Source organism: Salmo trutta, chromosome 22, assembly GCF_901001165.1.
Source record: "Salmo trutta chromosome 22, fSalTru1.1, whole genome shotgun sequence".
NCBI lineage: Eukaryota > Metazoa > Chordata > Actinopteri > Salmoniformes > Salmonidae > Salmo > Salmo trutta.
The window spans coordinates 44,304,489-44,329,702 of record NC_042978.1 but is presented as its reverse complement, the minus strand read 5'-3'; the positions used below and the strand labels follow the sequence as shown (position 1 = coordinate 44,329,702).

The 25,214-nt window shown below is 43.6% G+C and overlaps 1 protein-coding gene across 1 annotated transcript in view; it reads left to right on the top strand.

Moving 5' to 3' along the window:
- LOC115158780 (serine/threonine-protein kinase Nek7) overlaps positions 1-25,214 on the top strand; it is a gene marked incomplete in the record, with an annotated part of 122,537 nt that overhangs the window by 28,100 nt on the left and 69,223 nt on the right. Inside the window, 1 exon segment of the mRNA XM_029708088.1 lies at positions 23,634-23,721. Within this exon segment, the coding sequence (XP_029563948.1) occupies positions 23,662-23,721 (60 nt within the window).

Sequence of the window (25,214 nt, the reverse complement as noted above, 5' to 3'; positions counted from 1 at the left end):
CCTCATCTCTGTACCCCACACATACAATTATCTGTAAGGTCCCTCAGTCGAGCAGTGAATTTCAACCAAAAGAGACCAGGGAGGTTTTTCCATTGCCTTGCAAAGAAGATCATCTATTGGTAGATGGGTCTAAATGTAAAAGCAGACATTGAATATCCCTTTGAGCATGGTGAAGTTATTAATTACACTTTGGATGGTGTATCAATGCACCACGTCACTATAAATATACAGGCGTCCTTCCTAAAAACACTTAAACACAAAAAATGTCTAAACATAATTCCACTTTGGAATTATGGGATGTTGTGTGTAGGCCAGTGACAACAAATACCAATTTAATCCATTTTAAATTCAGGCTGTAACACAACAAAATGTGGAAAAAGTCAAAGGGTGTGAATACTTTCTAAAATCAAACTTTATTTGTCACATGCTCCGAATACAACAAGTGTAGACTTTACCGTGAAATGCTTACTTACAAGCCCTTAACCAACAGTGCAGTTCAAGAAGAGTTAAGAAAATATTTACCAAATAAACTAAAGTAAAAAATAATAAAAAGTAACATCATACAATAACAAAGTTATATACAGGGGGTACCGGTACCGAGTCAATGTGTGGGGGTGCAGGTTAGTCCAGGTAAATTGTACATGTAGGTAGGGGCGAAGTGACCATGCATAGATAATAAACAGCGAGTAGCAGCACTGCCCTCCCAATCAAAAAGGCAGTAACTGCTCATAGCGTGGGAAAATGGCTTCAACGTTTTTTAATTGGCCAGTCAAATGAATTCTAGGTAGATCATTGGAACCGAATATTGATGTCACTCGGGAGGTAGAGGCGATGTGGGGCATGCGCTCGTCTGTAGTGGCTGATTTGGGGATGGAAGGACTCAATGTGTTGCAGGATTGGATTCATGTTCAATTTGCTCACTGAAGATATCTTTCCCCTCTGATCCTTTGGTGGAATCAGTTTGGTGGTGATTGTCATGATGATGGGCAAGTCAATCAGCCTGTCATTTTTGGGGTGGTAGCCCAATGTTGTCAGAAACAACACTTTGCACACCTGTTGTGCAGAACCGCTCTGGTTTGAAAGATGGTACAGAAACGACTTGCTGCGTCCACTGTCAGCGCCAACAGTGATATTTTTCTTAGATTGCTGTGCCACCATGTGGAAGATCCATGTCCTCTTCATCTCCCAAAACTTTTCCCATATTTCCTTTTGTCTACCGTCTAAAATATTCTGAGTACATTGCCTTTTGCATTTGGGACCACATGGCTTACCCATTGGTGGAATCTTGGATATGTTGTTTGGTAGTACGTCTGGTTGTGTCCACGGGCTCAGCTGCCACTTGTGATGGAACATCCAACTCTGAAGCTGGATGATCATTTTCATCATCATCGTCATCATCGTCAATGGTTTTCTCATCTGATAGACTGATGTCTAAGGAGTCAGAGACCCCCCACTGGTTCTCTCTTTCTTCAAATAGTGTTGACACTGTGAGTTCAGTTAAAGGGGGTAGATCAGGAATCTTTGTTGGAATGTGGCCCTTAAACTCAACCGAAATAAACAGCAAATAATCAGGGACCTGCATCCTAATGACTCTATTCTGTCATGGATGATAATAATTCATACTGACATTTTGTGGTGTGCAAACATATGATCATAATCTTTTTCAGTTATTCTATAATGTAGGATATAATTAATGTTGATAAATGTAATAGTCCGGTGGCCATTTGATTAATTGTTCAGCCGTCTTATGGCTTACATTTACATTTTACATTTAAGTCATTTAGCAGACGCTCTTATCCAGAGCGACTTACAAATTGGTGCATTCACCTTATGATATCCAGTGGAACAACCACTTTACAATAGTGCATCTAAATCTTTTGGGGGGGGGGTTAGAAGGATTACTTTATCCTATCCCAGGTATTCCTTAAAGAGGTGGGGTTTCAGGTCTCTATGGAAGGTGGTGATTGACTCCGCTGTCCTGGCGTCGTGAGGGAGCTTGTTCCACCATTGGGGTGCCAGAGCAGCGAACAGTTTTGACTGGGCTGAGCGGGAACTGTGCTTCCGCAGAGGTAGGGAGGCGAGCAGGCCAGAGGTGGATGAACGCAGTGCCCTTGTTTGGGTGTAGGGCCTGATCAGAGCCTGAAGGTACGGAGGTGCCGTTCCCCTCACAGCTCCTTAGGCAAGCACCATGGACTTGGGGGTAGAAGCTGTTAAGGAACCTTTTGGTCCTAGACTTGGTGCTCCGGTACCACGTGACGTGAGGTAGCAGAGAAAACAGTCTATGACTTGGATGACTGGATTCTCTGACAATTTTTTTGGGCCTTCCTCTGACACTGCCTATTATATCGGTTCTGGATGTCAGGAAGCTTGGCCCCAGTGATGTACTGGGCCGTACGCACTACCCTCTGTAGTGCCTTACGGTCAGATGCTGAGCAGTTGCCATACCAGGCGGTGATGCAACCAGTCAGGATGCTCTCGATGGTGCAGCTGTAGAACTTTTTGAGGATCTGTGGACACATGCGTTCAACACCATAGTGTGTTGATTTATGCAGCCTATTCATGGTGTTAGCGGCAAACGATGTCCGAGCTTCAAAGGTTTGTGCTAGCAAGCTAGCTACTGTGTGTGTTCTGCTTATCCCAGAAGGGCTGGGGTCATCCTATGTAAAACAATAGATCATGATTCGTTCAATTTCAAACAGGGATATCCAACCAGCGTAGGGTGCCGACTTGAAGTCTGAGGGCACCGCCCCGTCATTATCGATTCTCCGTGCTGATACATCAAAGCAGCCGTTCCAGAATCTCAAGTCAGGAAGACTTCGGGAGCTGGTGTTAGCCAGGCTAAAACAATTGTCCCTTATGTGGTTTAAGCATTGTTGTTGACATAGAACATCCAATGTTGATGTTTATCTATTAAAAAGGGGGGTTTTGGATTTTGCAAAAACCTGAAAAAATGGGGTATTGTTTTGGTATCAAGTATCTTTTTTCTTCAAATGTTTCTCTCCAGAGGATGTCGCATAAAAGAACATATGGCACTTTAAAATTTGCAAGAAATACATTTTGCACTATATTTTAGGTTTGTTACAGTAAATCTATCCAAATCAATGTTAGAACATGCTAATTTAGAAGATGACTAGTCATTTTTAGCCTGGTTCTGAATGGAATGCAGACACATTATGGAACACAGGTCATTATCAATTATTATCAATTATTTAATGTGCTGGTGCCTCAAACTAAAAACGTTAGTGTAGAATCCTGCAGTCCTAAAGCTTGAGGTTGGTGGGTGCTCCTAGTGAGAAACAGTTTGGCAACCACAGTCTCTCAGGACTTGGCCATTTAGGATAGCTATAGAACTGTAGATTGACTCAGCCCTTCATACCAACGTCTGGGGGTGTCATTCAAAGATCTATGAAAGAGTGTAAGACATTGAGTGCACAGTCAGTTGAAAGTATAAGTGTCAGGCTAGCCAACATGGCGACCTCAGATATTATTGGATGTGTCTTGTATCTCCTGGTCTTAACTACACAATCACAGGCAGCCATTTTACATGTGTCATTGGGGGAGATGGAAATATATATATATTTTCTCAGTTTATGTACATGTCAAAATGAATTGTTAAGCTATATTGTTTGTTTCATGTCATTTAATTGAAACAAAACTGACAGTCTCTAGTCGGCTGGTATGAGCCAGGCCTAGCTAGCTGGGATCCTTTTATGATTGTGAGCGGAGATGTTCTTTACAAATACAAGTGGACTGTGTTTGTTTGTCAAGTGATCATTAGCATCCTCCTTGGCAGTCCATCTGCAGACATCAAACAGACACTGTCACTCTGCGGTAATGAAGAGCCTTGTACCTTCCGCTGTAAAGCCACCTGCAGGACTGACGGCAGCGGAAACAAAAGGCTTCCCACCAAATAAGTCCTTGTTGCTGGTCTGGAGAGGACAGGACAATAGGCTGAGAGGTGGCCTGGGCCTTTACACCCGTGCCAACTAGTCTGAACAACACGGAGAGGAGGAGGAGGAGGAGGAGGAAGCCTGACACCTGCATGCACTCGAGGCCCGGCAGACATTTGTGCTGTATATGGATGGTGGGTGGAGAGGATCACACATGCACAGTTTTTACACACACACACACACACACACACACACACACACACACACACACACACACAGAGCGACAGGTAGCCTAGCCATTAGAGCATTAAGCCAGGAACCGAAAGGTCGCTAGTTCGAATCCCGAGTCGACAGGGTGGAAAAAAGATGTCTATGTCCTTGAGCAAGGCACTTAACCCTAATTGTTCCAGGGGCTCTGTTGATAATGGCTGACCCTGGGCGTGACCCCTGTCTCTGTTGATAATGGCTGACCCTGGGCGTGACCCCAGTCTCTGATAATGGCTGACCCAATGGAAGAGAGGGGTTGTGAGTTTTGATAGCTAGATTTCTTCAAGTAAACAAAAACATTTGGAAGATGGAGAATGGCGAAGCTTCTGCTGTGGTGTTCAAATGTAAGTCGTTTTTGTTCTAGTTTAAAATGAACACGACTATTTAATCTTACATCTTTGAAAACTGATTTTCAGCCTACAGCCTGCCGTGCCTTTAGCTAGCTACGTGCTTTAGTAGGACTAGTTAGAACTGTTCGAACAGTAAGGTTAGCTACATGCTCACTTGCGGTTGAGCGACAACTACATATTTAATGTTAGCCTAGTTAGATCGCTAGCTCGTTTCCTTGCACATAAGGGTGTAATCATTACTCCAAACATTTTGCAACGAAAACTAGTGTTTCTATTGGACAGATTCATGTAGGTTCACGCCCTGTTTGCTGAAACTGTCCAATACAAACGCTAGATTTTAATTTGCAAGTGTTTGGTGTAATGTTTACACCACTCTTATGGTGAAAGTACTGATAAGCTGCACTCATTAATGTTTCACCTTGTGCTCTGGTTTGATAAAGTACAGTGCTTTATGTATTCCTACCCCTTGACTTACTCCACATTTTGTTGTTAAAGCCTGAATTCAAAATGGTTAAAATGTTTTTTTCTTACTCATCTACACACAATACCCCACAATGATGAAGTGAATCTTTTTTTGTTGAAATTCTTGCTCATTTCTTAAATACAGAAATATCTCCTTTACATAAGTATTTTACATTTACATTTTTACATTTTAGTCATTTAGCAGACGCTCTTATCCAGAGCGACTTACAGTAGTGAATGCATACGTTTCATACAATTTCATACATTTCATACTTATTTTTTTTCTGTGCTTCACACCTCTGAGTCAATACTTTGTCAGTGATTTCAGCTGTGAGTCTTTCTGGGTAAGTATGTAAGAGCTTTGCACATCTGGATTGTACAATATTTGCACATTATTCTTATTGTTCATGATCTGTCAAGTTGGTTGTTGATCATTGCTAGACAACCCTTTTTCAAACCTTACCACAGATTTTCAAGTAGATTTAAGTCAAAACTGTAACTCAGCCACTCAGGAACATTCACTGTCGTCTTGGTAAGCAACTCCAGTGTATAGGCTTTGTGTTTGTTTTAGGTTATTGTCCAGCTGAAAGGTGACTTCATCTCCCAGTGTCTGGTGCAAAGGAGACTGAACCAGGTTTTCCCTCTAGGATTTTGTCTGTGCTGAGCTCCATTCCGTTTCTTTTTAATCCTGAAAAACTCCATAGATCTTTAACTATTACATTTTTTACATTTACATTTTAGTCATTTTAGCAGACGCTCTTATCCAGAGCGACTTACAGTAGTGAATGCATACATTTCATTTCATGCATGTAAAAAAAAAAATATTATTATTATTATTTTTTTGTACTGGCCTCCCGTGAGAATCGAACCCACAACCCTGGCTTTGCACACACCATGCTGGCGTTGTAAACACCATGCTCTACCAACTGAGCCACAGGGCAGACGTACCCATAATATGCTTGAAATATGGAGACTGGTACTCAGTAATGTGTTGTGGTGGATTTGTTCCAAACATAACACTTTGTATTCAGGACAAAAGGTTAATTGCTTTGTCCATTTTTTTTTGCAGTTTTACTTTAGTGTCTTGTTGAAAAACGGGATTCGTGTTTTGGAATATTTTATTCTGTATGTGCTTCCTTTTCACTGTCAATTAGGTTAGTATTGTGGAGTAACTACAATGTTGTTGATCGTTCCTCACAGCCATTAAACTCTGTAACTAGGGATGCACGATATATCGGCAGGTAGCCTAGTGATTAGAGCGTTGGGCCAGTAACCGAAGGTTGCTGGATCGAATCCCCGAGCTGACAAGGTAAAAATCAGTCGTTCTGCCCCTGAACAAGGCAGTTAATCCACTGTTCCCTGGTAGTCCGTCATTGTAAATATTGGTCAACACATCGGAATCGGACGATATTAGCTAAAAATGCCAACATCGGTATCGGCCCGATGTCTAATTTAACGCCGATGTTAAAAACCGATGTCAAAGATGACGTGCATACCTATATAACGTAGGTACATGACATAATGACGCAAAAATTCAGCGCTCCACGTAAAATTCAGCGCTACATGCGCAACACAGCATTCCTAACCTAGTCCACAATGTCTGCTGTGTGGATCGAGCAGTCGAGCAGTCATTTGAAAGAGTAAGAACATTTCAGCGAGACTAAAAGGTGAAATCCATCAACGCTAAGATAAAGGAATTCATTGCCCTTGACAATCGACCGTTCTCTGTCGTGGGTGATGGTGACTTTCGCTGACTGGTCGAGCACCGGTACACATGTTGCCCTACTGGAGTTAAACAGTAATAGCTGCTATTAGCTTCATGACGTACTATGGAACGCCGTTTGGGTCTTTGCATGTCAAAAAAGATATGTGAAATAACACTGTTAGACGAGTCAAATAACACTATTTGACGCGTTAACCTGTTGGGGATAGGGGGCAGTATTTGCACGGCCGGATAAAAAACGTACCCGATTTAATCTGGTTACTACTCCTGCCCAGTAACTAGAATATGCATATAATTGTTTGATTTGGATAGAAAACACCCTAAAGTTTCTAAAACTGTTTGAATGGTGTCTGTGAGTATAACATAACTCATTTGGCAGGCCAAAACCTGAGAAGATTCCAAACAGGAAGCGCTCTCTCTGATTTCTTGGCCTTCTTGATCATCTCTAACCAAAACAGGGGTTCTCTGGCATAACGTGACCTTTTCTAACGCTCCCATAGGCTCTCAGAAGGCGCCAGAACGATGAATGGTGACTTTGCAGGCCATGGCTGAAAAACAGTAGCGCATTTGGATAGTGGTCGATCTGAGAACAATGAGACTGAGGCGCGTGCACGAGGCGACACCATGTTTTTATTTTTTCGTCTTTGAACGAAAACAGGGTTTCCCGGTCGGAATAGTATTGCTTTTTACGAGAAAAATCGCACAAAAATTGATTTTAAACAGCGTTTGACATGCTTCGAAGTACGGTAATGGAATATTTTGAATTTTTTTGTCACGAAACGCGTCGGGCGCGTCACCCTTCTTCGGATAGTGTCTTGAACGCACAAACAAAACGCCGCTATTTGGATATAACTATGGATTATTTGGAACCAAACCAACATTTGTTATTGAAGTAGAAGTCCTGGGAGTGCATTCTGATGAAGAACAGCAAAGGTAATCCAATTTTTCTAATAGTAATTCTGAGTTTGGTGAGTACCACACTTGGTGGGTGTCAAAATAGCTAGCCTGTGATGGCCGGGCTATCTACTCAGAATATTGCAAAATGTGCTTTCACCGAAAAGCTATTTTAAAATCAGACATAGCGATTGCATAAAGGAGTTCTGTATATATAATTCTTAAAATAATTATGTTTTTTGTGAACGTTTATCGTGAGTAATTTAGTAAATTCACCGGAAGTGTTCGGTGGGAATGCTAGTCACATGCTAGTCACATGCTAATGTAAAAAGCTGGTTTTTGATATAAATATGAACTTGATTGAACAAAACATGCATGTATTGTATAACATAATGTCCTAGGAGTGTCATCTGATGAAGATCATCAAAGGTTAGTGCTGCATTTAGCTGTGGTTTGGGTTTATGTGACATTATATGCTAGCTTGAAAAATGGGTGTCTGATTATTTCTGGCTGGGTACTCTGCTGACATAATCTAATGTTTTGCTTTCGTTGTAAAGCCTTTTTGAAATTGGACAGTGTGGTTAGAATAACGAGAGTCTTGTCTTTAAAATGGCGTAAAATAGTCATATGTTTGAGAAATTGAAGTAATAGCATGTCTAAGGTATTTGAATATCGCGCCACGGGATTCCACTGGCTGTTGAGCGTCCCACCTAGCCCATAGAGGTTAAATAAGCTTTTAATTTGACATGTCAAATAAAACAGTTCTATTATAGAATGCTGTGTGTGCTGAATTTGCACCTGCAAGCCAGGCGCCACCACTACTATCAGTAGCACTGTCAAAGCTGTACAAAACAAGTCTGCAAACACCGGCCACGAACGACGTGTTTACAATACCGCGTTGGTAATAAAGCAACATTTGTTCGCTTTAGCTTGATACCTAGCTAGCACCAATACAACCAGCCTGAAAACAATGACCAGTAGAAACTGCAGTCATTTTCATTTTTCTTAGGAATCCTTGTGAGTAAGTATTAGCTAGGTTGCCACTTGTTGTTTGCCTATTGAAATTGAACATCAGTTCATGAAAATAAATAGCTAGCCAGCTACTTAACCCTGTTGCCCAAAGCTAACGTTATAAGCAGCCAGCTAGCTTCAGCTGGCTAGTGAGGCTCGACCGCACCGGATTATGTGTTGCAGAAGGTTCCAATTAGTGGAATCATGCCATATGTAGACTAGATAATGTTAAACTAGGTTGGAATGTGAAGCAATGAAATGGGGTATCAGTCTACTTGGTGACACCCACAAAACACAACTGTGAAGAGTTTACCTTTTATGTATTTCACCTTTATTTAACCAGGTAGGCAAGTTGAGAACAAGTTCTCGTTTACAATTGCGACCTGGCCAAGATAAAGCAAAGCAGTTCGACAACATACAAAAACACAGAGTTGCACATGGAGTAAAACAACATACAATCAATGAAGTAGTAGAAAAAAAAAAAATAAGACTATATACAATGTGAGCAAATGATGTGAGATAAGGGAGGTAAAGGCAAAAAATAGGCCATGGTGGCAGAGTAAATAAAGTATAGCAAGAAAAACACTTGAATGGTAGATTTGTAGTTTGAAGAAAGTTCAAAGTTAAAATATAAATAATATGGTGCAAAGGAGCAAAATAAATAAAATAAATAAATACAGTAGAGGAAGAGGTAATAGTTTGGGCTAAATTATAGATGGGCTATGTACAGGTGCAGTGATCTGGGAGCTGCTCTGATAGCTGGTGCTTAAAGCTAGTGAGGGAGATAAGTGTTTCCAGTTTCAGAGATTTTTGTAGTTCGTTCCAGTCATTGGCAGCAGAGAATTGGAAGGAGAGACGACCAAAGGAGGAGTTGGCTTTAGGGGTGACCAGAGAGATATACCTGCTGGAGCGCGTGCTACAGGTGGGTGCTGCTATGGTGACCAGTGAGCGGAGATAAGGGGGGACTTTACCTAGCAGGGTCTTGTAGATGACCTGGAGCCAATGTGTTTGGCGACGATTATGTAGCGAAGGCCAGCCAACGAGAGCGTACAGGTCGCAGTGGTGGGTAGTATATGGGGCTTTGGTGACAAAACGGATGGCACTGTGATAGACTGCATCCAGCTTGTTGAGTAGGGTATTGGAGGCTATTTTGTAAATGACATCGCCGAAGTCGAGGATTGGTAGGATGGTCAGTTTTACGAGGGTATGTTTGGCAGCATGAGTGAAGGATGCTTTGTTGCGAAATAGGAAGCCAATTCTAGATTTAACTTTGGATTGGAGATGATTGATGTGAGTCTGGAAGGAGAGTTTACAGTCTAACCAGACATCTAGGTATTTGTAGTTGTCCACAAATTCTAAGTTAGAACCGTCCAGAGAAGTGATGCTGGACAGGCGGGCAGGTGCAGGCAGCGATCGATTGAAGAGCATGCATTTAGTTTTACTTGTGTTTAGGAGCAGTTGGAGACCACGGAAGGAGAGTTGAATGGCATTGAAGCTCAATATATATATACCTATATATAGGTATATATATATATATATATATACCTAAATATATATACGCTGTATCTCTTATCGCGGGACTGTGACCGTGTGAAATCCCCTCCCCAGTCAGCCTATTGTGTGTATTGACATTCATATTGCACTGTACAGCTTTACCTAAAGATTGGGGATCAATGAAATGGGGTATCAGTCTACTCAATCCCCAAGATATCCTCCTCTGAGTTATCAGACTCCAAAACATCCACACTATTGTTTTTCCCCAAGGATAGTCTTCAATACACATAGGTTGACAATAAATGTGGCTCAATTCACAGTTGTTTCAGAGTCCCACAATAAGAGCTACGATGCTGATGTCCTCTGGGTGTCACTGAGTAGACTGATACCCCATGTCATTGATCCCCAATAAGAGCTACGATGCTGATGTCCTCTGGGTGTCACTGAGTAGACTGATACCCCATGTCATTGATCCCCAATAAGAGCTACGATGCTGATGTTCTCTGGGTGTTACTGAGTAGACTGATACTCCATGTCATTGATCCCCAATAAGAGCTACGATGCTGATGTTCTCTGGGTGTCACTGAGTAGACTGATACTCCATGTCATTGATCCACAATCCATAGGTAAGGCTGTACAGTGAAATAAGGATGCCCCCAATGCAATACTAAAGTATAATACATCCAGTGTGATTTCAACAGATTTTTGTCAAATTAAGAAATGGTCTTTTGCTGATTTTATATAACATTCCTACCTCATTTAGCATGATCTTTTTAATTATGGCATAATTCTACTATTTGTATTCATTTGCATCACTGTCAATGACATACTTTTATTTTGAAGGCTAACCGCAAAGTCCACTATTGTGGCTAATCCTTATTGTGGCTAGCTTCACATAGATGGGTCTGACCACCATTAATCAAATAAGAACTGTCTTATAAATGAGGGTTATTTTAGATGATAACACCTAGTTAGCTAGCTAACTATAGCTACTGAAACAGATTGTTGTTTTGCTATGTTTTTGGGAAGAACATTGTTTGCATCCATGAGCTAGCTAGCTTTTTTTTATGACCAGCACTGTAGGTGCGCAAGATAACTTTACCAGCATCAGAGCATACGTATCAATGAATCGTTGTGACGTGAAATGAGTCATAGTGTAATCAATGTGTAATAACTACGTAAAAAATGTATGAACGCGTTAAATTATTAAGGTCCTGATTGGTCAACAATCTTATTTGACATGTCAAATAGTGTTACTTGACACACACAGACCCAAACGGCATTCCATACAAATCCAGGTTGAGAATGAAACGACTGAACAAATTAACAACGAAACAGCAAGTAAGTGAAAGAAATAGGTTTTGATTATGTTTTACTGGTAATGGGGACACACGTAAATGCCAGCAGAATAACTTTGTGTGTGTGTGTGTGTGTGTGTGTGTGTGTGTGTGTGTGTGTGTGTGTAACCTTTTATTTAACTAGGCATTAACTAACAGTATGGGGTATTATGGGTAGATCAGTGACACAGCTACATGTGGAAAAAGTCAAGCGTTGGGAATACTTTCTATTGCTCTTTCCAAAGTCAAGTCAGAACTGCATTTATTGTTAAGACAGAGCAGAGTTAGATTCAGCCATTTATTTCCATGGTCACCGTCCAGTTCTACTGGCCAGCAAGCTACTCAGCAGTGATCAATTAGCTGATATAGCAACTGTTGAGTCTGAAGCAGGGGAATTACTATCAGAAACCAAATGAATCACATCAAAGATTCTCCCGCTTCTATAAAGAACTGTACATCTCTCATTGAAAATCCACACCAAGACAGAAAATGTCCTTTGTGACATAATTAAGAAATCGTCTTCTCTCAACAAAGGAAGCCACCTCACTGAGAGCCCAAATCTCTCTGAATGAACTCAAACGTGCATTGGACAACATGAATAAAGGCAAATCACCTGGATGGGTGGTTACTCCTCCTGAGGCCTATTTAACATTTTGGAATCAATTAGGTCCACTATTGCTCTAAATGATTAATACAGCCGTTCACAGAAGAGGATCATTTGGAAGAGATGTGATTAACGTCTGATTAACATCCGTTGTTGAATTCTGATTGGAAACTTTTGAAAGTGGAAAGTGTTTGACTGTGTTGCTAACTGTTCTGTGAAGACAGTTTCAAAGTCTCCTCGCCCACCCAGAGAGACAATGAGGTTACTCCATTTCCATTACCATTAGATCCTAAAATACCAACTCAAAGACCACTAGTGGTGACACACACACACACACACACACACACACACTTCCGTCCAGAGTAATGATTTTAATAGTGATTTAAAATAAACGGGAGAATGTTAAATATGCTTCTCTTCTTTAATATCTTGAGACTGCTATCATTAGCCTGTGTCTTCAGTCAAAGCCGAGCAGAGCCATCATCAGATCAGTTGAGGCCTGGGCCTATGGCTTTCATCAAGACAAATTCAAAGGTTTCCTTGCTTCTTCTAATCATGGACACCACTTCCACTGTCTTCTGCTGCTCAAAGGGGCCTTTGATTCACACAGATCCTGTACCCAGAGCACTGCTACAGTCACTTCTCTCTCTCTGTACTCCCTCTCTTTATTTGTCTCTATCCCTCTATACCTTTCTCTCTCTCTTTCTGTACTCTCTCTTTCTTTCTCTCTCTCGATTACTCTGTATTTCTCTCACTCTTTCTCTCACTCTATCTCCCCCACCTTCCTCTGTTTCTCTGTCTCTCTTTTCTCTGTTCCTCCCTATCTCTCTCTGTTCCTCTCTCGCTCTCTGTTCCCCTCTCTCGCTCTCTGTTCCTCTCTCTCGCTCTCGGTTCCTCTCTCTCGCTCTCTGTTGCTCTCTCTCGCTCTCTGTTGCTCTCTCTCGCTCTCTGTTGCTCTCTCTCGCTCTCTGTTCCTCTCTCTCGCTCTTTTGTTCCTCTCTCTCTTTCTTTTGTTCCTCTCTCTCTCTCTTTCTTTTGTTCCTCTCTCTCTCTCTCTCTCTTTTGTTCCTCTCTCTCTCTTTCTCTTCTGTTCCTCTGTCTCGCTCTCTCTGTTCCTCTCTCTCGCTCTCTTTTGTTCCTCTCTCTCTCTTTCTCTTCTGTTCCTCTCTCTCGCTCTCTCTGTTCCTCTCTCTCTCTGCAGTCCCTGGTTCGAATCCAGGCTGCGTCACATCCGGCCGTGATCAGAAAACAAATTGTAGACCTCCACAAGTCTGGTTCATCCTTGGGAGCAATTTCCAAATGCCTGAAGGTACCACGTTCATCTGTACAAACAATAGTATGCAAGTATAAACACCATGGGACCATGCAGCCGTCATACCGCTCAGGAAGGAGATGCGTTCTGTCTCCGAGAGATGAACGTACTTTGGTGCGAAAAGTGCAAATCAATCCCAGAACAACAGCAAAGGACGATGCTGGAGGAAACGGGTACAAAGTATCTATATCCACAGTAAAACGAGTCCTATATCGACATAACCTGGAAGGCCGCTCAGCAAGGAAGAAGCCACTGCTCCAAAACCGCCATAAAAAAAGCCAGACTACGGTTTGCAACTGCACATTGGGACAAAGATTGTACTTTTTGGAGAAATGTCCTCTGGTCTGATGAAACAAAAATAGGACTGTTTGGCCATAATGACCATCATTATGTTTGGAGGAAAAATGGGGGAGGCTTGCAAGCCGAAGAACACCATCCCAACCGTGAAGCACGGGGGTGGCAGCATCATTTTGTGCGGGTGCTTTGCTGCAGGAGGGACTGGTGCACTTCACAAAATAGATGGCATCATGAGGAGAGAAATTATGTGGATATATTGAAGCAACATCTCAAGACATCAGTCAGGAAGTTAAAGCTTGGTCGCAAATGGGTCTTCCAAATGGACAATGACCCTAAGCATACTTCCAAAGTTGTGGCAAAATGTCTTAAGGAAAACAAAGTCAAGGTATTGGAATGGCCATCACAAAGCCCTCACCTCAATCCTATAGACTTGCCAAAACTATAGTTTGTTAACAAGAAATTTGTGGAGTGGTTGAAAAACTAGTTTTAATGTCTCCAACCTAAGTGTATGTAAACTTCCGACTTCAACTCTATATACAGTGTTTTAACGATGTATATCGGGTTTGTTTTTGAATTCTTTGGGGGTTTGTGTAATCTGAAGGTAATATGTGTCTCTAATATGGTCATTTTGTGGGCAGTGTGCATTTAGCCGGTCTTCTCTTGAGAGCCATGTCCGCCTACTGCGATCTTTCTCAATAGCAAGGCTATGCTCACTGAGTCTGTCCATAGTCATAGCTTTCCTTAAGTTTGGGTCAGTCACAGTGGTCAGGTATTCTGACACTGTGTACTCTCTGTTTAGGGCCAAATAGCATTCTAGTTTGCTCTGTTTTTTTGTTCATTTTTTCCAATGTGTCAAGTAATTATCTTTTACTTTTCTCATGATTTGGTTGGGTCTAATTGTGTTGCTGTCCTGGAGCTCTGTGGGGTCTGTTTGTGTTTGTGAACAGAGCCCCAGGGCCAGCTTGCTTAGGGGACTCTTCTCCAGGTTCATATCTCTGTAGGTGATGGTTTTGTTATGGAAGATTTGGGAATCGCTTCCTTTTAGGATGGTTGTGGAATTTAACGTCTCTTTTCTGGATTTGCATGCTCTGCATGCATTATCATAACCATAAAGGGCAATGGGTTCTATAACTGATTCAAGTATCTTTCTCTGTTCTGTCTTTCTGTCTCTGTCTTTGTTTTCCTTCTCTGTTACATGAATAATGGAGAGAGGTGGAAGTGGTGGTGAAAGTGGAGCTACAGCTTTTCCTCTCCCGGCGCTGCGCTCCGTCACACTCTGAACCAGCTCATCAGGCTAACGAGGAGAGAGGCTGGGGAATGAGGGAGAGTGGAGGGGGTAGTGGTGTAGGTGACAGGGTTTGGATGGGAGATTGGGGGGTGAAATGATTCATACTAGTCAGTGGTCCGTCTTTGTAGGCAGAATTCTGAAAACCAGGCTCAGAGATCATTTGTAATCAAAGATGGGATTAAACAGGTCGGATTGAAATACACTTATTGACCTTAAGAACAAGATGACAGTATCTAGACCTTAAGAACAAGATGACAGTATCTAGACCTTAAGAACAAGATGACAGTATCTAGACCTTAAGAACAAGATGACAGTATCTAGACCTTAAGAACAAGATGACAGTATCTAGACCTTAAGAACAAGATGACAGTATCTAGACCTTAAGAACAAGATGACAGTATCTAGACCTATCTTTTATCTTCTATCTTTTCTTTGTCAGAATCTTTTAATTTTTAATTTTTTTTTAAGACCGTTGCTTTATTTTGTTGCCCCAGAAACTGATTTTGACTGAATTGGACTGTGTGTTTATGTTTGAGTGATACATTGCGTACATCGTTTGCGCCTCCAGAATGAGTGACTGCTGGCCGTTAATCGTTCTTTCCTCGTTAGTGCATCTCCCCTGCTCTGATGTAAACTGGCAGTCTTAACTGATCCTGTTAACGAGAGTGTGGGATGGAGAGATGTAGAACCCAGATGCCTCGTGGGTATTTTGACACGGAGCCGGATCAGTGAGAAGAGAGGGGTGCTAGCGTCAGCCCCCATCTGAAACCTCCACAGGAGAGGAGACTGGACTGTTAATAACCACTAGTGAGGGTAACTCATGGCCCAAACAACACTCCAGCCCAGCCAAATGTCAGGCTGGAGCACAGCAGGCACTCACTGCATCTTCACTGGCTTATGGACCACAGCAAGTGGTCCAGCTAGAGAAAAAACATCTTCAAGACACAATCTTTGCAGTTACGTCCATAGATTTTTAAGTGAGATTTTGTTGTGTGCCAGGCTACGTCACTTAGCCAGCTGTTTGTTTTATGAATGTAGGCTATTTCGTGAAAGAATATGTAGGATTTCCATCAAGGATTTGACAAAGGATGAGCTGTCAGGGTGTGTGTCATTTATTCCTTGATGACTTTATTCATATATTTAAAAGCAGATCATGTTGAATGTGAGTCAGACGTTGAACTGAGCTGATGATATTTTAGTCTCCCTCGCCAGCTTTGGGTATTTTTAATTCTGCTAATGACATTTGTTTTTGCATTTGAATGCTGATTTAATTATTTGAAAAAAGGATTTTAATGTACATTTCAGACGAGGGGAAATAAAGGCTCCCAACACAATCCCAGGAGAGATCGTATTGTGCAAACACCTTTTTAAGTTCTTCAAAGCCCGGCACTCGAAGGCAAATGAACCCGGAATACCAGAAACTAAAGCCTAACTAAACCAACAACAATAGTGTTGATGGCGGACATCCCTGGCGTGTGCCACACTGCAACTCAACGACACGTCGGCAGATTTACAGCTAATTAACCCGATTAACCTTTACTAAATCACCCGGATTCTATCGCCACGGCGACGGTGTTTCACTCTGCAACTCCTGAACGCGGCATTTTAATTGGCTACATGGGGGAATGCTCTAGCTCCCTCTGTCTCCTGTCCTGACAACCAGACAGAGACAGACAGTCTCGCAGGGAAGGATACACACCAACACACACGTGTGTGTGTGTGTGTGTGTGTGTGTATGTATGTGTGTGTGTGTGTGTGTGTGTGTGTGTGTGTGTCATGGTCGTGTGACGGAGCCGATGCTGACAGATAGTGAGAGTCATCCTAATTGTGAAGCCTGTATCTATCTACTGTGTAGAGTCAGACCAGGCAGGACTCACTCACTCACTCACTCACTCACTCACTCACTCACTCACTCACTCACTCAGGGGAGAAAAGATGACCTGGATCCTCTATTTGCTTTTTGTCACACGTCAACTGATTTACTCTCACTGCATAGAGTCACTTTGTCTTCCTTCAAAGTAGCCACCCTTTGCCTTGATGACAGCTTTGCACACTCTTGGCATTCTCTCAACCAGCTTCATGAGGTAGTCACCTGGAATGCATTTCAATTAACAGGTGTGCTTTGTTAAGTTCATTTGTGGAATTTCTTTCCTTTGTAATTTCTTTGAGCCAATCAGTTGTGTTGTGACAAGGTAGGGGTGGTATACAGAAGATAGCCCTATTTGGTGAATGACCAAGTCCATATTATGTCAAGAACAGCTCAAATAAGCAAAGAGAAATGACAGTTCATCATTACTTTAAGACATTAAGGTCAGTCGGTCCTTAAAATGTCAAGAACTTTTAAAGTTTCTTCAGGTGCAGTTGCAAAAACCGTGAAGTACTATGATGAAACTGGCTCTCATGAGGACCGCCACAGGAAAGGAAGACCCAGAGTTATCTCTGCTGCAGAGGATAAGTTCATTAGAGTTACCAGCCTCAGAGATTGCAGCCCAAATAAATGCTTCACAGAGTTGAAGTAACCGACACATCTCAACATCAACTGTTCAGAGGAGACTGTGTGAATCAGGCCTTCATGGTTGAATTTCTGCAAGGAAACACTACTAAAGGACACCAATATGTAGAAGAGACTTGCTTGGGCCAAGAAACACGAGCAATGGACATTAGACCGGTGGATCTCTGTCCTTTTGGTCTGATGAGTCCAAATGTAATAACTTTTAACAAACTACTGACATTTTGACAAGTTTCGCAGCACTTTAGATGCAAACTTATAATGTATGACATCTTGGTGTACTTATCTGCTATTCTAATCTGGACATGGAACATAATTATCTCCTACCAATCAAAAGTTACAGCTGTTAGTTGGAGTTTAGAGTGACGAAAGTAGCAAGCTAATATCAGCTAACAGCTCTCTCATGTCTCGTCATTGAGCAACCCAAACGGAGACCTTGCTAGGGATACCAATGCATTTCAATTGCAAAAAGGGCCATATATTAGAATGGTTAAAAATATTACTAATTCTAGACCCATCCTCTCACCGATTTTTAAGCTATCAACTCGATTTTAAGCTATCAACTCCAAACAAACTTTGAGATGTTCAGACTGACCCTATATATTGGCCTTAGCCAATTAAGCTACAAGACCAACTTTAAAACATTCAGGCTATCCTAACTTAAAATTCTTTAAAATCTTTAGCAACTATACTGAACAAAAATACAAATGCAACAATTTCAAGTTACAGTTCATATAAGGAAATCACTCAATTGAAATAAATGCTTCAGGCCCTAATCTATGGATTTCACATGACTGGGTGGGCCATGGGAGGGCATCAGCCCACCCACTTAGGAGCCAGGCAGGCCCAGCCAATCAGAATGAGTTTTTTTTCCTGCAAAAGGGCTTTATTACAGCCAGAAATACTGTTTGATCAGCGGTCTGGGTGGCGGGTCTCAGACGATCTCGCAGGGAAAGAAGCCGGATGGCGGGTCTCAGACGATGGTGGCGGGTCTCAGACGATCTCGCAGGGAAAGAAGCCGGATGTTGAGGTTCAGGGTTGGCGTGATTACACGTGGTCTGCGCTTGGGATCTTTTATTTCAGCTCATGAAACATGGGACCAACAGTTTGCATGTTGCTTTTATATTTTTGTTCAATATATAGCTATAATGTGCATACATTTGCTTAAAATAACCCAAACAAAAAGATACACCAAACCAACTTTCTTTTTTAAATGTACCTTTATTTAACTAGGCACGTCAGTTAAGAACAAATTCTTATTTATAATGACAGTGGGTAAACTGCCTTGTTCAGGGGCAGATTTTTACCTTGTCAGCTCGGGGATTCGATTTAGCAACCTTTCGGTTACTGGCCCAACGCTCTAACCACTAGGCTACCTGCCACCCCAAGTAAAGTAATACTATCTGAAAATGCTTTCCACACTTGATCCAGGAGGGGATTGTTTGTCTCTGCTGTAACCAAGAAGCTTGATTTTTCAAGCTAGCCACATATAGCTAGCAAGTTAGCAAACTAAATGCATAGCTGGAGCCCTGAGCTGGAGAAAATATATTTGGTACATTTTTAGCTGGCAGTTAGTAGTGAATTTCAAGTGTAGGTTGATCACCTCTCTTGTGCTGTTTAACAGTGGCTCATGTCACGTTTGCTCCACATGCTCTTTGTAAACAAGCATTCCATGTGACTGGCTACAACTGAATTATAAATCATTTTTTTTCTCTTGTGGACAATATTGAAAGTCATACCGTGGGTATTTCAAAATACCCTGTATAAGGTATATACAGTATACCGCCCAGGACGACTAGCCAGCATACATTACTGAATAGGTACATGTTTGGGTTAGATTCCAGAGTGTATGTTGACCCTGGGAGTGTGCTCATCCTATGGCTACACATGGGGAGGTAGCCCTGGAATCCCTGGGAGTGTGCTCATCCTATGGCTACACATGGGGAGGTAGCCCTGGAATCCCTGGGAGTGTGCTCATCCTATGGCTACACATGGGGAGGTAGCCCTGGAATCCCTGGGAGTGTGCTCATCCTATGGCTACACATGGGGAGGTAGCCCTGGAATCCCTGGGAGTGTGCTCATCCTATGGCTACACATGGGGAGGTAGCCCTGGAATCCCTGGGAGTGTGCTCATCCTATGGCTACACATGGGGAGGTAGCCCTGGAATCCCTGGGAGTGTGCTCATCCTATGGCTACACATGGGGAGGTAGCCCTGGAATCCCTGGGAGTGTGCTCATCCTATGGCTACACATGGGGAGGTAGCCCTGGAATCCCTGGGAGTGTGCTCATCCTATGGCTACACATGGGGAGGTAGCCCTGGAATCCCTGGGAGTGTGCTCATCCTATGGCTACACATGGGGAGGTAGCCCTGGAATCCCTGGGAGTGTGCTCATCCTATGGCTACACATGGGGAGGTAGCCCTGGAATCCCTGGGAGTGTGCTCATCCTATGGCTACACATGGGGAGGTAGCCCTGGAATCCCTGGGAGTGTGCTCATCCTATGGCTACACATGGGGAGGTAGCCCTGGAATCCCTGGGAGTGTGCTCATCCTATATCTACACATGGGGAGGTAGCCCTGGAATCCCTGGGAGTGTGCTCATCCTATATCTACACATGGGGAGGTAGCCCTGGAATCCCTGGGAGTGTGCTCATCCTATATCTACACATGGGGAGGTAGCCCTGGAATCCCTGGGAGTGTGCTCATCCTATATCTACACATGGGGAGGTAGCCCTGGAATCCCTGGGAGTGTGCTCATCCTATATCTACACATGGGGAGGTAGCCCTGGAATCCCTGGGAGTGTGCTCATCCTATATCTACACATGGGGAGGTAGCCCTGGAATCCCTGGGAGTGTGCTCATCCTATATCTACACATGGGGAGGTAGCCCTGGAATCCCTGGGAGTGTGCTCATCCTATATCTACACATGGGGAGGTAGCCCTGGAATCCCTGGGAGTGTGCTCATCCTATATCTACACATGGGGAGGTAGCCCTGGAATCCCTGGGAGTGTGCTCATCCTATGGCTACACATGGGGAGGTAGCCCTGGAATCCCTGGGAGTGTGCTCATCCTATATCTACACATGGGGAGGTAGCCCTGGAATCCCTGGGAGTGTGCTCATCCTATGGGTACACATGGGGAGGTAGCCCTGGAATCCCTGGGAGTGTGCTCATCCTATGGCTACACATGGGGAGGTAGCCCTGGAATCCCTGGGAGTGTGCTCATCCTATGGGTACACATGGGGAGGTAGCCCTGGAATCCCTGGGAGTGTGCTCATCCTATGGGTACACATGGGGAGGTAGCCCTGGAATCCCTGGGAGTGTGCTCATCCTATGGCTACACATGGGGAGGTAGCCCTGGAATCCCTGGGAGTGTGCTCATCCTATGGCTACACATGGGGAGGTAGCCCTGGGAGTGTGCTCATCCTATGGCTACACATGGGGAGGTAGCCCTGGGAGTGTGCTCATCCTATGGCTACACATGGGGAGGTAGCCCTGGGAGTGTGCTCATCCTATGGCTACACATGGGGAGGTAGCCCTGGGAGTGTGCTCATCCTATATCTACACATGGGGAGGTAGCCCTGGGAGTGTGCTCATCCTATGGCTACACATGGGGAGGTAGCCCTGGGAGTGTGCTCATCCTATATCTACACATGGGGAGGTAGCCCTGGAATCCCTGGGAGTGTGCTCATCCTATGGGTACACATGGGGAGGTAGCCCTGGAATCCCTGGGAGTGTGCTCATCCTATGGGTACACATGGGGAGGTAGCCCTGGAATCCCTGGGAGTGTGCTCATCCTATGGCTACACATGGGGAGGTAGCCCTGGAATCCCTGGGAGTGTGCTCATCCTATGGCTACACATGGGGAGGTAGCCCTGGAATCCCTGGGAGTGTGCTCATCCTATGGCTACACATGGGGAGGTAGCCCTGGAATCCCTGGGAGTGTGCTCATCCTATGGGTACACATGGGGAGGTAGCCCTGGAATCCCTGGGAGTGTGCTCATCCTATATCTACACATGGGGAGGTAGCCCTGGAATCCCTGGGAGTGTGCTCATCCTATGGGTACACATGGGGAGGTAGCCCTGGAATCCCTGGGAGTGTGCTCATCCTATATCTACACATGGGGAGGTAGCCCTGGAATCCCTGGGAGTGTGCTCATCCTATGGCTACACATGGGGAGGTAGCCCTGGAATCCCTGGGAGTGTGCTCATCCTATGGGTACACATGGGGAGGTAGCCCTGGAATCCCTGGGAGTGTGCTCATCCTATATCTACACATGGGGAGGTAGCCCTGGAATCCCTGGGAGTGTGCTCATCCTATGGGTACACATGGGGAGGTAGCCCTGGAATCCCTGGGAGTGTGCTCATCCTATATCTACACATGGGGAGGTAGCCCTGGAATCCCTGGGAGTGTGCTCATCCTATGGGTACACATGGGGAGGTAGCCCTGGAATCCCTGGGAGTGTGCTCATCCTATGGCTACACATGGGGAGGTAGCCCTGGAATCCCTGGGAGTGTGCTCATCCTATGGCTACACATGGTGAGGTAGCCCTGGAATCCCTGGGAGTGTGCTCATCCTATGGCTACACATGGGGAGGTAGCCCTGGAATCCCTGGGAGTGTGCTCATCCTATGGGTACACATGGGGAGGTAGCCCTGGAATCCCTGGGAGTGTGCTCATCCTATGGGTACACATGGGGAGGTAGCCCTGGAATCATCAACAAGTTGCATGTCTGAAGAGGATTTTTGCATCATGTTTTTATTTATTTTTTAATTTATTTTTTAAACATGAATTTTAAAATATTCTTCTTGGCAACACTTTAAAGTGCGTCACACAGACCTGGGGCTTTTCAGTAGAAACTAACAGTGGAATGCGCTGTGGGAAGTAATTACACTGGAACAAGCTAGAACAAGCAATTAGTACACTGTACACACTACTTTAGATATCACCGTTTTGAATATCATTGGCAAACAGAGTGGACGACATTAAGGACCTGTACACTTTTGCTACAAAGGGATTTATATGTCATTCCCATACAGTTATTGTGGAACTCAGTGGATGGCATGTGTGTGGTCTTCTGTTGTCAATCCCACATTGAATCTCTGCCAAAACCAGTGTAACCTGAGCTGTGCTGGAGATATATAAGAGCAGGTCAGACTGTGTGTGTGTGTGTATGCGTGCTCTCTCTCTAACACAAAGGCTTCCAGGTCCATAGAGACCCAGACAGTACCCAGGCAACAGTCACCTCGGCAACACACTATTGTCTCAGGCTCTGTAATGCTCAGGCGGTCTCCAAGAGTGTGGTGTTTCTAGTCTGTGAGTGTTTGGACTGTTAGATGGTGGAGTTCTTCTCTAGAGGTAATGTTGAGGTAACAGGATGTTCTACTTCCTGGTATGTTTCTACCTGGCTGTGAGGGATAGGAGAGGTGTTTTTATTGGGCTAACCTTGATTGGAGCTTGTGACTATAATGTTAAAGGTGCAGTAGGTAGCATTTTGGGCAACCTGATCAAATTCATGTTGTAATGTGAGTTATAGATCTGTCATTCTCATTGAAAGCAAGTCAAATAAGTGGTATATCTGTTCTATGTGTGCTGTTTCTATGCTTCCTGCTCTTATGTTTTGTTTTTTACAACAGCTTCAAACAGCTGAAAAAACTATATTTTTGGTTCGTGAAAATCTATTTCACAGTGTTTTAGATGGTAGAATTGTTCTCTACGCTATACATTGCTTGTTTTGTCACATCAACTGAAATTGTCTGAACCATTAGAATTTTAGCATCCAGGAAATGGCGGAGTGATTTCTGACTATTGGAGAGCATTGGCCACCCCTCAGAGCCTGGTTCCTCTTTAGGTTTCTTCCTAGGTTCTGGCCTTTCTAGGGAGTTTTTCCTAGCCACCCCCCAGAGCCTGGTTCCTCTCTAGGTTTCTTCCTAGGTTCTGGCCTTTCTAGGGAGTTTTTCCTAGCCACCCCCCACAGCCTGGTTCCTCTCTAGGTTTCTTCCTAGGTTCTGGCCTTTCTAGGGAGTTTTTCCTAGCCACCGTGCTTCTACACCTGCATTGCTTGCTGTTTGGGGTTTTAGGCTGGGTTTCTGTACAGCACTTTGAGATATCTGCTGATGTAAGAAGGGCTATATAAATACATTTGATTGATTGATATTGTACTTTTAACTGTAGGTTATGTTTGTGTTTCTTCAGAGGTGTGAGAGACTGATCTTCTGACACCATGGACATGGACTCCCAATCACAAGGCCAGCAGGCAGCAGTACCCTCGTTCCAGCCACAGGTAGGATCCCTTCACCCTAACCTTTCACCCTTAACTCTCACCCAACCACAAGGCCAGCAGGCAGCAGTACCCTCGTTCCAGCCACACGTAGGATCCCTTCACCCTAACCTTTCACCCTTAACTCTCACCCAATCACAAGGCCAGCAGGCAGCAGTACCCTCGTTCCAGCTACAGGTAGGATCCCTTCACCCTAACCTTTCACCCTTAACTCTCACCCAACCACAAGGCCAGCAGGCAGCAGTACCCTCGTTCCAGCCACACGTAGGATCCCTTCACCCTAACCTTTCACCCTTAACTCTCACCCAATCACAAGGCCAGCAGGCAGCAGTACCCTCGTTCCAGCTACAGGTAGGATCCCTTCACCCTAACCTTTCACCCTTAACTCTCACCCAACCACAAGGCCAGCAGGCAGCAGTACCCTCGTTCCAGCCACACGTAGGATCCCTTCACCCTAACCTTTCACCCTTAACTCTCACCCAATCACAAGGCCAGCAGGCAGCAGTACCCTCGTTCCAGCCACACGTAGGATCCCTTCACCCTAACCTTTCACCCTTAACTCTCACCCAACCACAAGGCCAGCAGGCAGCAGTACCCTCGTTCCAGCCACACGTAGGATCCCTTTACATTTGCGTTAACTCTCTATCATTCAGATTTACGCAAGACCTATACTTTGAATTAAAAGTTAGTTCATTCATGTAAATAAAGTAGAGAACAAATTAGGCTATAGTCGATTCCAAGTAAAGTTCAGAACAAAATGCATGTCAAAAATGACTGTATTTGTAACAGTATTATAAATACTACAGATGTGTAAATTGGCTAAGGCCTGAATCATATAGTATAGGCATATATGAAAGGCTAGATGAATGGTGGAGAGAGAGTTAGTATTGACTGAAACTCTCGAGGCTGGTGGAGATTTGGGTTTCATAACATTCAGGTTGTTAAGGTGCAAATAGCAGAATCGTACATCATCCTCATCGATCTCCTTCATGCACACGGATGTTTCTGAGTCCACAATATATTGAATGGATTCACCCAGACAATCCATATCCATACACTGGGGACGAAACGGGAAAACAACCGCTTTTTCTAACGCAAAAAAATAGTCCTGTTGTTTTTCTGGTGTATGCAAAGCCAGTGCAATATTAACTGTGAAATAGCCAGGGGGAACATTTTTTAGAAGATGTTTGATATCTAATTTAGGGATAATTGGGTTGTGCACAGAAAAGGAAAGAACGAGAGAAGATTTCATAATTATATTTTTTCCCCTTTCTAATGAGAGATCATATTCCATAACCAAGGTTGTGCTAATAATGATTTCCTCTGTCTGTTTTTCACTATTTAGCCTAATTTCAGTTCATTATCTTTTTTCATGATTGTCTTAAAATATAAGAAATATATTTAGAAGTAGGTCTAATAACATGCATATTATTAGTTTATGCAAGATCAGATTTTACAGTTGGGATGTAAAACACAGCAGGCCTATCACATCCAAA